The sequence below is a fragment of the Salmo salar genome, chromosome ssa17, assembly GCF_905237065.1.
Source record: "Salmo salar chromosome ssa17, Ssal_v3.1, whole genome shotgun sequence".
Lineage (NCBI taxonomy): Eukaryota > Metazoa > Chordata > Actinopteri > Salmoniformes > Salmonidae > Salmo > Salmo salar.
In genome coordinates this window covers 73,128,526-73,146,776 of record NC_059458.1, presented here as the reverse complement: position 1 = coordinate 73,146,776, position 18,251 = coordinate 73,128,526, and the positions used below count along the sequence as shown (strand labels likewise).

At 41.9% G+C, this 18,251-nt stretch overlaps 1 protein-coding gene across 6 annotated transcripts in view; it reads left to right on the top strand.

Moving 5' to 3' along the window:
- LOC106609746 (oxysterol binding protein-like 8) overlaps window positions 1-18,251 on the top strand; it is a 249,880-nt gene that overhangs the window by 163,204 nt on the left and 68,425 nt on the right. For all 6 annotated transcript variants that reach the window (XM_045700096.1, XM_045700098.1, XM_045700097.1 and 3 more), the window contains 6 exons: window positions 2,409-2,490; window positions 2,745-2,843; window positions 4,591-4,687; window positions 5,014-5,112; window positions 5,350-5,447; window positions 6,130-6,219. In XM_045700096.1, the coding sequence (XP_045556052.1) occupies window positions 2,409-2,490; window positions 2,745-2,843; window positions 4,591-4,687; window positions 5,014-5,112; window positions 5,350-5,447; window positions 6,130-6,219 (565 nt within the window). The remainder of the gene's footprint in view (window positions 1-2,408; window positions 2,491-2,744; window positions 2,844-4,590; window positions 4,688-5,013; window positions 5,113-5,349; window positions 5,448-6,129; window positions 6,220-18,251) is intronic.

Here is an 18,251-nt window from a genome sequence, read left to right as displayed (position 1 = left end):
TACTACTACCATGCCGACTTCCTCTCTGAGTCAGTACTACTACCATGCCGACTTCCTCTCTGAGTCAGTACTACTACCATGCTGACTTCCTCTGAGTCAGTACTACTACCATGCTGACTTCCTCTGTGAGTCAGTACTACTACCATGCTGACTTCCTCTGAGTCAGTACTGCTACCATGCTGACTTCCTCTCTGAGTCAGTACCGCTACCATGCTAACTTCCTCGCTGAGTCAGTACCGCTACCATGCTGACTTTCTCTCTGAGTCAGTACTACTACCATGCTGACTTCCTCTCTGAGTCAGTACTACTACCATGCTGACTTCCTCTCTGAGTCAGTACTACTACCATGCTGACTTCCTCTGTGAGTCAGTACTACTACCATGCTGACTTCCTCTGTGAGTCAGTACTACTACCATGCTGACTTCCTCTCTGAGTCAGTACTACTACCATGCTGACTTCCTCGCTGAGTCAGTACTACTACCATGCTGACTTCCTCTCTGAGTCAGTACTACTACCATGCTGACTTCCTCTCTGAGTCAGTACTACTACCATGCTGACTTCCTCTCTGAGTCAGTACTACTACCATGCTGACTTCCTCTCTGAGTCAGTACTACTACCATGCTGACTTCCTCTCTGAGTCAGTACTACTACCATGCTGAGTTTCTCTCTGAGTCAGTACTACTACCATGCTGACTTCCTCTCTGAGTCAGTACTACTACCATGCTGACTTCCTCTCTGAGTCAGTACTACTACCATGCTGAGTCAGTACTACTACCATGCCGACTTCCTCTCTGAGTCAGTACTACTACCATGCCGACTTCCTCTCTGAGTCAGTACTACTACCATGCTGACTTTCTCTCTGAGTCAGTACTACTACCATGCTGACTTCCTCTCTGAGTCAGTACTGCTACCATGCTGACTTCCTCGCTGAGTCAGTACTACTACCATGCTGACTTCCTCTCTGAGTCAGTACTACTACCATGCCGACTTCCTCTCTGAGTCAGTACTACTACCATGCTGACTTCCTCGCTGAGTCAGTACCACTACCATGCTGACTTCCTCTCTGAGTCAGTACTACTACCATGCTGACTTCCTCTCTGAGTCAGTACTACTACCATGCTGACTTTCTCTCTGAGTCAGTACTACTACCATGCTGACTTTCTCTCTGAGTCAGTACTACTACCATGCTGACTTCCTCTCTGAGTCAGTACTGCTACCATGCTGACTTCCTCGCTGAGTCAGTACTACTACCATGCTGACTTCCTCTCTGAGTCAGTACTACTACCATGCTGACTTCCTCTCTGAGTCAGTACTACTACCATGCTGACTTCCTTTCTGAGTCAGTACTACGGTTGTAATGATGTCGTTTTAACTAGTATTGCCTGCTGGGACAGTACTACCAAGCTGACCAATCAAAGGTCTTATATAGTAGGACATTACTACCAAGCTGACCAATCAAAGGTCTTATGTAGTAGGACAGTACTACCAAGCTGACCAATCAAAGGTATTACCGTAATTTCCGGACTATTAAGCGCACCTGAATATAAGCCGCACCCACTGAATTTTTTAAAAAGTATTATTTTGAATATAAATAAGCCGTACATGTCTATAAGCCGCAGGTGCCTACCGGTACATTGAAACAAATTAACTTTACACAGGCTTTAATGAAACACGGCTTGTAACAAAAATAAATAGGCTTTAACGAAGCACGGCTTGTAACAAAAATAAATAGGCTTTAACGAAACACGGTGTCGTGTCTTTGGCGTACCATTAAACTGAAGACATGTTTATCAATTAACTCCCTGTAATTATTATCACGCGATCAAACTGATTCATCGTTTAATTGTAATTTAACGAAATACGGCTTGTAACAAAAAATAAAAAATTAGCAGTAAACAGTAGCCTACCAAGAAAGTCATTGGTCACCATCTTCCTTCTCCTGTGCACTGAAACCATCTCCTTCGGTGTCGGAGTTGAATAGCCTCAGAATTGCTTCATCCGATATTGGATCATTTTCATTGTCGCTCTCGTCACTTTCATCCGGAGGCAAATCCCCCGCTGAGCCCTCTTCAACACGCAGCAGTCCAGCCTTTCGAAACCCGTTGATGATAGTGGATTTTTTGACAATGCTCCACGCTGTCAGGACCCACAAATTTGAAAACGGGAAAAATCCATATATTAGCCGCGTCATTATTTAAGCCGCGAAGTTCAAAGCATGGGAAAAAAGTTGCGGCTTATAGTCCGGAATTTACGGTATGTAGTAGGACAGTACTTCCAAGCTGACCAATCAAAGGTCTTATATAGTAGGACAGTACAGTCAGACCTGCCAAAGATACAGACAAATATTCAAAGATGTGGCTTTAACTTAATTTAGGTCCTCATTGCGATTTGATGTTGATCATTTCCAGGGCAGCTGTGGAGGAGAATGCCTACAACAGGATGAAGAAAGTAGTAAAGTGGTATATCTCTGGATTCTACAAAAAGCCACAGGTGATTAGAACATTCACTTAAAAGCATTGTTTCAGCAGGGTCATGTTCATTAGGAAAACAGTGGAAAACATTTTTCAAAAAAGAAAAGTGTTTCTTACTGGATAGGACCTGGTAGTCCCTCAATTTCAGTCCATTTCTTCTGTTAGGTGCCTAATGAACACGACTCTGTTGTGGATGTGACAAGATGTCCCTCGGTATCTCTACCATTCAGCGGACGTATCTAAAGCTCAGTTTTTCCTCCTTCTGAAAACCAGGGACTGAAGAAGCCATATAACCCCATCATCGGTGAGACCTACCGCTGCATGTGGCTCCATAGCAAGACCAACAGCAAGACCTTCTACATTTCTGAACAGGTGACAGAGCCAGGAGGGGAGACTGCTCCCTAATATGTGATTGTCTGGTTGGGTTTTTTAATCTGACATTTGAGCAATTGATTCACCTTGTTGTTATTGTGTAAATTATGGATGTGTGGGGGAGTGGATGGGTGGAACGATGGATGGGTTGGTGGATGGATAGATGGATAGATGGATTTACGGGTTGGTGGACGGATGGATGGATTTACGGGTTGGTGGACGGATCGACGGATGGATGGATGGATGGATGGATGGATGGATGGATGGATGGATGGATGGATGGATTGACGGGCTGGTGGATGGATAGATGGATGGACGGGTTGGTGGATGGATAGATGGATTGACGGGTTGGTGGATGGATAGATGGATGGACGGGTTGGTGGATGGATGGACGGGTTGAGGGATGGATAGATGGATGGACGGGTTGGTGGATGGATGGATGGATGGATGGACGGGTTGGTGGATGGATAGATGGATGGACGTGTTGGGGGTGGATAGATGGATGGACGGGTTGGTGGATAGATGATGGATCGACGGATGGGTGGTTGAATCGACGGGTTGGTGGATGGATCGACGGGTTGGTGGATGGATCGACGGGTTGGTGGATGGATGGATGGATGGATGGATGGATGGATGGGTTGGTGGATGGATGGATGGATGGATGGACGGGTTGGTGGATGGATGGATGGGTTGGTGGATGGATGGATGGACGGGTTGGTGGATGGATGGGTTGGTGGATGGACAGGTTGGTGGATGGATGGATGGACGGGTTGGTGGATGGATGGATGGGCTGGTGGATGGATGGATGGACGGGTTGGTGGATGGATGGGTTGGTGGATGGACAGGTTGATGGATGGATGGATGGATGGATGGATGGATGGATGGATGGATGGATGGATGGACCGGTTGGTGGATGGATTGACAGATGGACGGATGGATGGATGGATGGATGGACAGGTTGGTGGATGGATGGACGGACCGGTTGGTGGATGGATTGACAGGTTGATGGATGGGTTGGTGGATGGATGGACAGGTTGGTGGATAGATGGATGGACGGGTTGGTGGATAGATGATGGATCGACGGATGGGTGGTTGAATCGACGGGTTGGTGGATGGATCGACGGGTTGGTGGATGGATCGACGGGTTGGTGGATGGATGGATGGATGGATGGATGGATGGATGGGTTGGTGGATGGATGGATGGATGGATGGACGGGTTGGTGGATGGATGGATGGGTTGGTGGATGGATGGATGGACGGGTTGGTGGATGGATGGGTTGGTGGATGGACAGGTTGGTGGATGGATGGATGGACGGGTTGGTGGATGGATGGATGGGCTGGTGGATGGATGGATGGACGGGTTGGTGGATGGATGGGTTGGTGGATGGACAGGTTGATGGATGGATGGATGGATGGATGGATGGATGGATGGATGGATGGATGGATGGATGGATGGATGGATGGACCGGTTGGTGGATGGATTGACAGATGGACGGATGGATGGATGGATGGATGGACAGGTTGGTGGATGGATGGACGGACCGGTTGGTGGATGGATTGACAGGTTGATGGATGGGTTGGTGGATGGATGGACAGGTTGGTGGATGGATGAAAGAAGGATTGTGATAGGTTTTCAGAAGGTCTAGAATCTACAACATGACATCTTCTGGTAGAGTGGCTATGATCAGGGCTAGCTTCCAGTACCTGTCTTCCTGACCTTTGACCAATCACCTTCAATCCCTGTCAGGTGTCCCATCATCCTCCAGTGTCGGCGTTCTACGTCAGTAACAGGAAGGACGGCTTCTGTCTCAGCGGAAGCATCCTGGCCAAGTCCAAGTTCTACGGTACAACACACACTCATGTGCACACATATCTACATGCGCACACACACACACACACACACACACACACACACACACACACACACACACACACACACACACACACACACACACACACACACACACACACACACCTACCAAACAGCAAATGCGTATAGATAGATACGTCGGGCTGTCTCATTATCAGTGGGAAGAGAACATTTGGTAACACATTTCTGCTGTAAAAAAAAATATATATATATATAATTTTAAAGGCGCACCCAACAAATGTTTTATCTGTGTTAACACCCTTTCCTTGGTGTTGTCATGACGATGTGTCTTCTTTGCAGGAAACTCCCTGTCGGCCATATTGGACGGAGAGGCTCGGCTCACCTTTCTCAACAGAGGAGAAGACTACGTCATGAACATGCCCTACGCCCACTGCAAAGGTCTGAGCTCTTTTACTGACTGGAGTCTTACTGTGAAAGCAACACACATTACATTAAGGTCTGACCTCTTTTACTGACTGGAGTCTTACTGTGAAAGCAACACACATTACATTAATACCCATATAATTATATATGCCTCTGTAGGGTACCATCTCTACTGTAGTGTATACTAACTATCCCCCCTCTGTAGGGTACCATCTCTACTGTAGTGTATACTAACTATCCTCCCCCTCTCAGGCATCCTGTATGGCACCATGACTCTGGAGCTGGCTGGCCAGATCACCATTGCCTGTGAGAAGACAGGATACAGTGCCCAGCTCGAGTTCAAACTCAAGGTAGGAGGAAATAACGTGTTCTTTAGCTACAATCATTTAACTTTTAGTCTTTAATGAACAAAAGCTTCAAACTGCATTAGGCAGTTTTAGTGCTTGAAACTCTAATCAACTCTAGATGGTGGGGGGGGGGGCAACTCTCATCTTGGAGAGCTACAGGACCCACCTGCAGGCTTTTTCTCCAGCCCCAATGGAGCACAACTGATTCTACTAATTAGCTGCTCAACAGGACCTTGATTAGCTGAATCAGGTGTTTTAAAGTGGGGTTGGAACAAAAGCCTGCATGCCCGGTACCTAGCCGAGAGGAGGGTTGCTTGACCCACCCCTGTGCTGCATCTTGAACTTCAAAACACCAATACCAATGTGATGAATACTCCTTTCTGGAACACTTTATTTTACAGCCTTCTACTTACCAGGTAATACTTAGATAGTACTTGTTGAAGTGGTAGCTACCTAGAGTAATAGTATAGTTAGATTAGTAGCTATGTACACAGTTGTTTCTTTTGAGATACAAGCATCAATATGTCCCATTTGGTACCAGGTAGTTACCAAGACTATGAGGTCATTACCAGAATTATCCTTTGGTGCCATGTAACATGGTTACTTGATGCCATGTAAATACCAGGTAAGAACCAGGTTAAACAGGGCTGTAACATAAAGCGTCACCCTCCCCCTCTCTTTTCAGCCGTTCTTGGGTAACAATGACAGTGTAAACCAGGTCTCTGGAAAGATCAAGCTGGGGAAGGAGGTGCTGGCTACGCTGGAGGGACACTGGGTAAGTTCATTATGTATCCAACAGAAGGAAAACTGACAAACAGTTTGGGACTGGAAATGCTTATTTTCGTTTTCCGTTGCAAACATTGGTGCCCTAATGAACACAACCCTACACTTCTCTTTAAAACCTCTTTGGGCTAGGTGGGGCGCTAGTGACCCACCTCAACAACATCCGGTGAAATTGCAGAGCGCGAAATTCAAAATACAAAAATCGTAATATTAAACATTCATGAAAATACAACTGTCTTACGTTGTTTAAAAGCTTAACTTCTTGTTAATCCAACCACTTTGTCAGATTTCAAAAAGGCTTTACGGCAAAAGCATACCATGCGATTATCTGAGGGCAGCGCCCCGCATACAAAAGCATTAAAAACATTTTCCAAACCAGCAGAGGCGTCACAAAAGTCAGAAATAGCGATAAAATAATTAACTTACCTTTGAAGATTTTCCTCTGTTTGCAATCCCAAGGGTCCCAGTTACACAACAAATGGTTGTTTTGTTCAATAAAGTCATTCTTTATATCCCAAAAAAGTATGTTTAGTTGGCGCGTTTGATTCAGTAATCCACCCGTTCCACTCGTTCAACATGCATACAAAGGAATCCCAAAAGTTACCAATAAACTTCATCCAAACAAGTCAAACAACGTTTCTAATCAATCCCCTAATATGTAAATAAACGATACAATTTAAGACGAAATGTAGTATGTTCAATTCCGGAGATAAATAACGAAGTGCGCGCCCTCATCCACACGCTCCACAATACTACAGTCGAAAATGAGAGCCACCTTGAAAAACTACAATTACTAACAAATTTTTCAAAAAACAAGCCTGAAACCCTTTATAAAGACTGTTGACATCTAGTGGAAGCCATAGGAACTGCAATCTGGGAGGAATTCCTTTGAATATCCCATAGACAAGCATTTGAATGGGTGGTGACCTCAAAAAAATTATAAATAAATAAATAAAATCCGGATGGATTCTCCTCGGGTTTTCGCTTGCCATATCAGTTCTGTTATAATCACAGACATTATTTTAACAGTTTTAGAAACTTCAGTGTTTTCTATCCAATGCTACCAATTATATACATTTCCTAGCTTCTGGGCCTGAGTAACAGGCAGTTTACTTTGGGCACGTCAGTCATCCGAACTTCGGAATACTGCCCCCTAGCCCACATGCATTGACATTTTTTTTTTTAAAGGTTTCGAAGTATGGAAAGTTGTTATTTTCCACCCCAAAGGTCAAACTGACTTTAATTATGTCAGGAGACCTGACCTTGATGAAGTTTTAATGGAGGCCACCGAACATGCACTTTCACCTACCTGCTTAATGATTCCAAACTGTATGTAGATTTAAGTCACCAATTAAATGTAAATTGGGTTGTTTTCTGCACCAAAGGCCAGAGACACTGTTGAATACGTGCTGAGACTGTTAGTTTGTCAGGGTGACAGGCTGCGTACACAGTATATCATCATCAATATCTGTTAGTTTGTCAGGGTGACAGGCTGCGTACAGAGTATATCATCATCATCATCAATATCTGTTAGTTAGTCATTGTGACAGGCTGCGTACACAGTATATCATCATCAATATCTGTTAGTTTGTCATGGTGACAGGCTGCGTACACAGTATATCATCATCAATATCTGTTAGTTTGTCATGGTGACAGGCTGCGTACACAGTATATCATCAATATCTGTTAGTTTGTCAGGGTGACAGGCTGCGTACACAGTATATCATCATCAATATCTGTTAGTTTGTCAGGGTGACAGGCTGCGTACACAGTATATCATCATCAATATCTGTTAGTTTGTCAGAGTGACAGGCTGCGTACACAGTATATCATCATCAATATCTGTTAGTTTGTCATGGTGACAGGCTGCGTACACAGTATATCATCATCATCATCATCAATATCTGTTAGTTTGTCATGGTGACAGGCTGCGTACACAGTATATCATCATCAATATCTGTTAGTTTGTCATGGTGACAGGCTGCGTACACAGTATATCATCATCATCAATATCTGTTAGTTTGTCATGGTGACAGGCTGCGTACACAGTATATCATCATCAATATCTGTTAGTTTGTCATGGTTACAGGCTGCATACACAGTATATCATCATCAATATCTGTTAGTTTGTCATGGTGACAGGCTGCGTACACAGTATATCATCATCAATATCTGTTAGTTTGTCAGGGTGACAGGCTGCGTACACAGTATATCATCATCATCATCATCAATATCTGTTAGTTTGTCAGGGTGACAGGCTGCGTACACAGTATATCATCAATATCTGTTAGTTTGTCAGGGTGACAGGTTGCGTACACAGTATATCATCATCAATATCTGTTAGTTTGTCAGGGTGACAGGCTGCGTACAGAGTATATCATCATCATCATCAATATCTGTTAGTTAGTCATTGTGACAGGCTGCGTACACAGTATATCATCATCAATATCTGTTAGTTTGTCATGGTGACAGGCTGCGTACACAGTATATCATCATCAATATCTGTTAGTTTGTCATGGTGACAGGCTGCGTACACAGTATATCATCAATATCTGTTAGTTTGTCAGGGTGACAGGCTGCGTACACAGTATATCATCATCAATATCTGTTAGTTTGTCAGGGTGACAGGCTGCGTACACAGTATATCATCATCAATATCTGTTAGTTTGTCAGAGTGACAGGCTGCGTACACAGTATATCATCATCAATATCTGTTAGTTTGTCATGGTGACAGGCTGCGTACACAGTATATCATCATCATCATCATCAATATCTGTTAGTTTGTCATGGTGACAGGCTGCGTACACAGTATATCATCATCAATATCTGTTAGTTTGTCATGGTGACAGGCTGCGTACACAGTATATCATCATCATCAATATCTGTTAGTTTGTCATGGTGACAGGCTGCGTACACAGTATATCATCATCAATATCTGTTAGTTTGTCATGGTTACAGGCTGCATACACAGTATATCATCATCAATATCTGTTAGTTTGTCATGGTGACAGGCTGCGTACACAGTATATCATCATCAATATCTGTTAGTTTGTCAGGGTGACAGGCTGCGTACACAGTATATCATCATCATCATCATCAATATCTGTTAGTTTGTCAGGGTGACAGGCTGCGTACACAGTATATCATCAATATCTGTTAGTTTGTCAGGGTGACAGGTTGCGTACACAGTATATCATCATCATCTGTTAGTTTGTCATGGTGACAGGCTGCGTACACAGTATATCATCATCAATACCTGTTAGTTTGTCAGGGTGACAGGCTGCGTACACAGTATATCATAATCAATATCTGTTAGTTTGTCATAATGACAGGCTGCATACACAGTATATCATCATCATCATCAATATCTGTTAGTTTGTCAGGGTGACAGGCTGCGTACACAGTATATCATCAATATCTGTTAGTTTGTCATGGTGACAGGCTGCGTACACAGTATATCATCATCAATATCTGTTAGTTTGTCAGGGTGACAGGCTGCGTACACAGTATATCATCATCAATATCTGTTAGTTTGTCAGAGTGACAGGCTGCGTACACAGTATATCATCATCAATATCTGTTAGTTTGTCAGGGTGACAGGCTGCGTACACAGTATATCATCATCAATATCTGTTAGTTTGTCAGGGTGACAGGTTGCGTACACAGTATATCATCATCATCATCAATATCTGTTAGTTTGTCATGGTGACAGGCTGCGTACACAGTATGTCATCATCAATATCTGTTAGTTTGTCAGGGTGACAGGCTGCGTACACAGTATATCATCATCAATATCTGTTAGTTTGTCAGGGTGACAGGTTGCGTACACAGTATATCATCATCATCATCAATATCTGTTAGTTTGTCAGGGTGACAGGCTGCGTACACAGTATATCATCATCATCATCAATATCTGTTAGTTTGTCATGGTGACAGGCTGCGTACACAGTATATCATCATCAATATCTGTTAGTTTGTCAGGGTGACAGGTTGCGTACACAGTATATCATCATCATCATCAATATCTGTTAGTTTGTCAGGGTGACAGGCTGCGTACACAGTATATCATCATCATCAATATCTGTTAGTTTGTCATGGTGACAGGCTGTGTACACAGTATATCATCATCAATATCTGTTAGTTTGTCATGGTGACAGGATGTGTACACAGTATATCATCATCAATATCTGTTAGTTTGTCAGAGTGACAGGCTGTGTACACAGTATATCATCATCAATATCTGTTAGTTTGTCATGGTGACAGGCTGCGTACACAGTATATCATCATCAATATCTGTTAGTTTGTCATGGTGACAGGCTGCGTACACAGTATATTATCATCAATATCTGTTAGTTTGTCATGGTGACAGGCTGCGTACACAGTATATCATCATCATCATCATCATCAATATCTGTTAGTTTGTCATGGTGACAGGCTGCGTACACAGTATATCATCAATATCTGTTCGTTTGTCAGGGTGACAGGCTGCATACACAGTATATCATCATCAATATCTGTTAGTTTGTCATGGTGACAGGCTGCGTACACAGTATATCATCATCATCATCATCATCATCAATATCTCTTAGTTTGTCAGGGTGACAGGCTGCGTACACAGTATATTATCATCAATATCTGTTAGTTTGTCATGGTGACAGGCTGCGTACACAGTATATCATCATCATCATCATCAATATCTGTTAGTTTGTCAGGGTGACAGGCTGCATACACAGTATATCATCATCAATATCTGTTAGTTTGTCAGAGTGACAGGCTGCGTACACAGTATATCATCATCAATATCTGTTAGTTTGTCATGGTGACAGGCTGCGTACACAGTATATCATCATCATCATCATCAATATCTGTTAGTTTGTCATGGTGACAGGCTGCGTACACAGTATATCATCATCATCAATATCTGTTAGTTTGTCATGGTGACAGGCTGCGTACACAGTATATCATCATCAATATCTGTTAGTTTGTCATGGTGACAGGCTGCGTACACAGTATATCATCATCAATATCTGTTAGTTTGTCAGGGTGACAGGCTGCGTACACAGTATATCATCATCAATATCTGTTAGTTTGTCAGGGTGACAGGCTGCGTACACAGTATATCATCAATATCTGTTAGTTTGTCAGGGTGACAGGTTGCGTACACAGTATATCATCATCATCTGTTAGTTTGTCATGGTGACAGGCTGCGTACACAGTATATCATCATCAATACCTGTTAGTTTGTCAGGGTGACAGGCTGCGTACACAGTATATCATAATCAATATCTGTTAGTTTGTCATAATGACAGGCTGCATACACAGTATATCATCATCATCATCAATATCTGTTAGTTTGTCAGGGTGACAGGCTGCGTACACAGTATATCATCAATATCTGTTAGTTTGTCATGGTGACAGGCTGCGTACACAGTATATCATCATCAATATCTGTTAGTTTGTCAGGGTGACAGGCTGCGTACACAGTATATCATCATCAATATCTGTTAGTTTGTCAGAGTGACAGGCTGCGTACACAGTATATCATCATCAATATCTGTTAGTTTGTCAGGGTGACAGGCTGCGTACACAGTATATCATCATCAATATCTGTTAGTTTGTCAGGGTGACAGGTTGCGTACACAGTATATCATCATCATCATCAATATCTGTTAGTTTGTCATGGTGACAGGCTGCGTACACAGTATGTCATCATCAATATCTGTTAGTTTGTCAGGGTGACAGGCTGCGTACACAGTATATCATCATCAATATCTGTTAGTTTGTCAGGGTGACAGGTTGCGTACACAGTATATCATCATCATCATCAATATCTGTTAGTTTGTCAGGGTGACAGGCTGCGTACACAGTATATCATCATCATCATCAATATCTGTTAGTTTGTCATGGTGACAGGCTGCGTACACAGTATATCATCATCAATATCTGTTAGTTTGTCAGGGTGACAGGTTGCGTACACAGTATATCATCATCATCATCAATATCTGTTAGTTTGTCAGGGTGACAGGCTGCGTACACAGTATATCATCATCATCAATATCTGTTAGTTTGTCATGGTGACAGGCTGTGTACACAGTATATCATCATCAATATCTGTTAGTTTGTCATGGTGACAGGATGTGTACACAGTATATCATCATCAATATCTGTTAGTTTGTCAGAGTGACAGGCTGTGTACACAGTATATCATCATCAATATCTGTTAGTTTGTCATGGTGACAGGCTGCGTACACAGTATATCATCATCAATATCTGTTAGTTTGTCATGGTGACAGGCTGCGTACACAGTATATTATCATCAATATCTGTTAGTTTGTCATGGTGACAGGCTGCGTACACAGTATATCATCATCATCATCATCATCAATATCTGTTAGTTTGTCATGGTGACAGGCTGCGTACACAGTATATCATCAATATCTGTTCGTTTGTCAGGGTGACAGGCTGCATACACAGTATATCATCATCAATATCTGTTAGTTTGTCATGGTGACAGGCTGCGTACACAGTATATCATCATCATCATCATCATCATCAATATCTCTTAGTTTGTCAGGGTGACAGGCTGCGTACACAGTATATTATCATCAATATCTGTTAGTTTGTCATGGTGACAGGCTGCGTACACAGTATATCATCATCATCATCATCAATATCTGTTAGTTTGTCAGGGTGACAGGCTGCATACACAGTATATCATCATCAATATCTGTTAGTTTGTCAGAGTGACAGGCTGCGTACACAGTATATCATCATCAATATCTGTTAGTTTGTCATGGTGACAGGCTGCGTACACAGTATATCATCATCATCATCATCAATATCTGTTAGTTTGTCATGGTGACAGGCTGCGTACACAGTATATCATCATCATCAATATCTGTTAGTTTGTCATGGTGACAGGCTGCGTACACAGTATATCATCATCAATATCTGTTAGTTTGTCATGGTGACAGGCTGCGTACACAGTATATCATCATCAATATCTGTTAGTTTGTCAGGGTGACAGGCTGCGTACACAGTATATCATCATCAATATCTGTTAGTTTGTCAGGGTGACAGGCTGCGTACACAGTATATCATCATCAATATCTGTTAGTTTGTCAGGGTGACAGGTTGCGTACACAGTATATCATCATCATCTGTTAGTTTGTCATGGTGACAGGCTGCGTACACAGTATATCATCATCAATACCTGTTAGTTTGTCAGGGTGACAGGCTGCGTACACAGTATATCATAATCAATATCTGTTAGTTTGTCATAATGACAGGCTGCATACACAGTATATCATCATCATCATCATCAATATCTGTTAGTTTGTCAGGGTGACAAGCTGCGTACACAGTATATCATCATCAATATCTTTTAGTTTGTCATGGTGACAGGCTGCGTACACAGTATATCATCATCAATATCTGTTAGTTTGTCAGGATGACAGGCTGCGTACACAGTATATCATCATCAATATCTGTTAGTTTGTCAGAGTGACAGGCTGCGTACACAGTATATCATCATCAATATCTGTTAGTTTGTCATGGTGACAGGCTGCGTACAGAGTATATCATCATCATTATCAATATCTGTTAGTTTGTCAGGGTGACAGGCTGCGTACACAGTATATCGTCATCATCATCAATATCTGTTAGTTTGTCATGGTGACAGGCTGCATACACAGTATATCATCATCAATATCTGTTAGTTTGTCATGGTGACAGGCTGCGTACACAGTATATCATCATCAATATCTGTTAGTTTGTCAGGGTGACAGGCTGCGTACACAGTATATCATCATCAATATCTGTTAGTTTGTCAGGGTGACAGGCTGCGTACACAGTATATCATCATCAATATCTGTTAGTTTGTCATGGTGACAGGCTGCGTACACAGTATATCATCAATTTCTGTTAGTTTGTCAGGGTGACAGGCTGCGTACACAGTATATCATCATCATCATCAATATCTGTTAGTTTGTCAGGGTGACAGGCTGCGTACACAGTATATCATCATCAATATCTGTTAGTTTGTCAGGGTGACAGGTTGCGTACACAGTATATCATCATCATCTGTTAGTTTGTCATGGTGACAGGCTGCGTACACAGTAAATCATCATCAATACCTGTTAGTTTGTCAGGGTGACAGGCTGCGTACACAGTATATCATAATCAATATCTGTTAGTTTGTCATAATGACAGGCTGCATACACAGTATATCATCATCATCATCAATATCTGTTAGTTTGTCAGGGTGACAGGTTGTGTACACAGTATATCATCATCATCATCTGTTAGTTTTTCATGGTGACAGGCTGCGTACACAGTATATCATCAATATCTGTTAGTTTGTCAGGGTGACAGGCTGCGTACACAGTATATCATCATCAATATCTGTTAGTTTGTCAGGGTGACAGGCTGCGTACACAGTATATCATCATCAATATCTGTTAGTTTGTAATGGTGACAGGCTGCGTACACAGTATATCATCATCATCAATATCTGTTAGTTTGTCATGGTGACAGGCTGCGTACACAGTATATCATCATCAATATCTGTTAGTTTGTCATGGTGACAGGCTGCGTACACAGTATATCATCATCATCAATATCTGTTAGTTTGTCATGGTGACAGGCTGCGTACACAGTATATCATCATCAATATCTGTTAGTTTGTCATGGTTACAGGCTGCATACACAGTATATCATCATCAATATCTGTTAGTTTGTCATGCTGACAGGCTACGTACACAGTATATCATCATCAATATCTGTTAGTTTGTCAGGGTGACAGGCTGCGTACACAGTATATCATCATCATCATCAATATCTGTTAGTTTGTCAGGGTGACAGGCTGCGTACACAGTATATCATCATCAATATCTGTTAGTTTGTCAGGGTGACAGGTTGCGTACACAGTATATCATCATCATCTGTTAGTTTGTCATGGTGACAGGCTGCGTACACAGTATATCATCATCAATACCTGTTAGTTTGTCAGGGTGACAGGCTGCGTACACAGTATATCATAATCAATATCTGTTAGTTTGTCATAATGGCAGGCTGCATACACAGTATATCATCATCATCATCAATATCTTTTAGTTTGTCATGGTGACAGGCTGCGTACACAGTATATCATCATCAATATCTGTTAGTTTGTCAGGATGACAGGCTGCGTACACAGTATATCATCATCAATATCTGTTAGTTTGTCAGAGTGACAGGCTGCGTACACAGTATATCATCATCAATATCTGTTAGTTTGTCATGGTGACAGGCTGCGTACAGAGTATATCATCATCATTATCAATATCTGTTAGTTTGTCAGGGTGACAGGCTGCGTACACAGTATATCGTCATCATCATCAATATCTGTTAGTCTGTCATGGTGACAGGCTGCATACACAGTATATCATCATCAATATCTGTTAGTTTGTCATGGTGACAGGCTGCGTACACAGTATATCATCATCAATATCTGTTAGTTTGTCAAGGTGACAGGCTGCGTACACAGTTTATCATCATCATCATCAATATCTGTTAGTTTGTCAGTGTGACAGGCTGCGTACACAGTATATCATCAATATCTGTTAGTTTGTCATGGTGACAGGCTGCGTACACAGTATATCATCATCAATATCTGTTAGTTTGTCATGGTGACAGGCTGCGTACACAGTATATCATCATCAATACCTGTTAGTTTGTCAGGGTGACAGGCTGCGTACACAGTATATCATAATCAATATCTGTTAGTTTGTCATAATGACAGGCTGCATACACAGTATATCATCATCATCATCAATATCTGTTAGTTTGTCAGGGTGACAGGCTGCGTACACAGTATATCATCAATATCTGTTAGTTTGTCATGGTGACAGGCTGCGTACACAGTATATCATCATCAATATCTGTTAGTTTGTCAGGGTGACAGGCTGCGTACACAGTATATCATCATCAATATCTGTTAGTTTGTCAGAGTGACAGGCTGCATACACAGTATATCATCATCAATATCTGTTAGTTTGTCATGGTGACAGGCTGCGTACACAGTATGTCAACATCAATATCTGTTAGTTTGTCAGGGTGACAGGCTGCGTACACAGTATATCATCATCAATATCTGTTAGTTTGTCAGGGTGACAGGTTGCGTACACAGTATATCATCATCATCATCAATATCTGTTAGTTTGTCAGGGTGACAGGCTGCGTACACAGTATATCATCATCATCATCAATATCTGTTAGTTTGTCATGGTGACAGGCTGCGTACACAGTATATCATCATCAATATCTGTTAGTTTGTCAGGGTGACAGGTTGCTTACACAGTATATCATCATCATCATCAATATCTGTTAGTTTGTCAGGGTGACAGGCTGCGTACACAGTATATCATCATCATCAATATCTGTTAGTTTGTCATGGTGACAGGCTGTGTACACAGTATATCATCATCAATATCTGTTAGTTTGTCATGGTGACAGGATGTGTACACAGTATATCATCATCAATATCTGTTAGTTTGTCAGAGTGACAGGCTGTGTACACAGTATATCATCATCAATATCTGTTAGTTTGTCATGGTGACAGGCTGCGTACACAGTATATCATCATCAATATCTGTTAGTTTGTCATGGTGACAGGCTGCGTACACAGTATATTATCATCAATATCTGTTAGTTTGTCATGGTGACAGGCTGCGTACACAGTATATCATCATCATCATCATCATCAATATCTGTTAGTTTGTCATGGTGACAGGCTGCGTACACAGTATATCATCAATATCTGTTCGTTTGTCAGGGTGACAGGCTGCGTACACAGTATATCATCATCAATATCTGTTAGTTTGTCATGGTGACAGGCTGCGTACACAGTATATCATCATCATCATCATCATCATCAATATCTCTTAGTTTGTCAGGGTGACAGGCTGCGTACACAGTATATTATCATCAATATCTGTTAGTTTGTCATGGTGACAGGCTGCGTACACAGTATATCATCATCATCATCATCAATATCTGTTAGTTTGTCAGGGTGACAGGCTGCATACACAGTATATCATCATCAATATCTGTTAGTTTGTCATGGTGACAGGCTGCGTACACAGTATATCATCATCATCATCATCATCATCAATATCTCTTAGTTTGTCAGGGTGACAGGCTGCGTACACAGTATATCATCATCAATATCTGTTAGTTTGTCATGGTGACAGGCTGCGTACACAGTATATCATCATCATCATCATCAATATCTGTTAGTTTGTCATGGTGACAGGCTGCGTACACAGTATATCATCATCATCAATATCTGTTAGTTTGTCATGGTGACAGGCTGCGTACACAGTATATCATCATCAATATCTGTTAGTTTGTCATGGTGACAGGCTGCGTACACAGTATATCATCAATATCTGTTAGTTTGTCAGGGTGACAGGCTGCGTACACAGTATATCATCATCAATATCTGTTAGTTTGTCATGGTGACAGGCTGCGTACACAGTATATCATCATCATCATCAATATCTGTTAGTTTGTCATGGTGACAGGCTGCGTACACAGTATATCATCATCAATATCTGTTAGTTTGTCATGGTGACAGGCTGCGTACACAGTATATCATCATCAATATCTGTTAGTTTGTCAGGGTGACAGGCTGCGTACACAGTATATCATCATCAATATCTGTTAGTTTGTCAGGGTGACAGGCTGCGTACACAGTATATCATCATCAATATCTGTTAGTTTGTCAGGGTGACAGGTTGCGTACACAGTATATCATCATCATCTGTTAGTTTGTCATGGTGACAGGCTGCGTACACAGTATATCATCATCAATACCTGTTAGTTTGTCAGGGTGACAGGCTGCGTACACAGTATATCATAATCAATATCTGTTAGTTTGTCATAATGACAGGCTGCATACACAGTATATCATCATCATCATCATCAATATCTGTTAGTTTGTCAGGGTGACAAGCTGCGTACACAGTATATCATCATCAATAT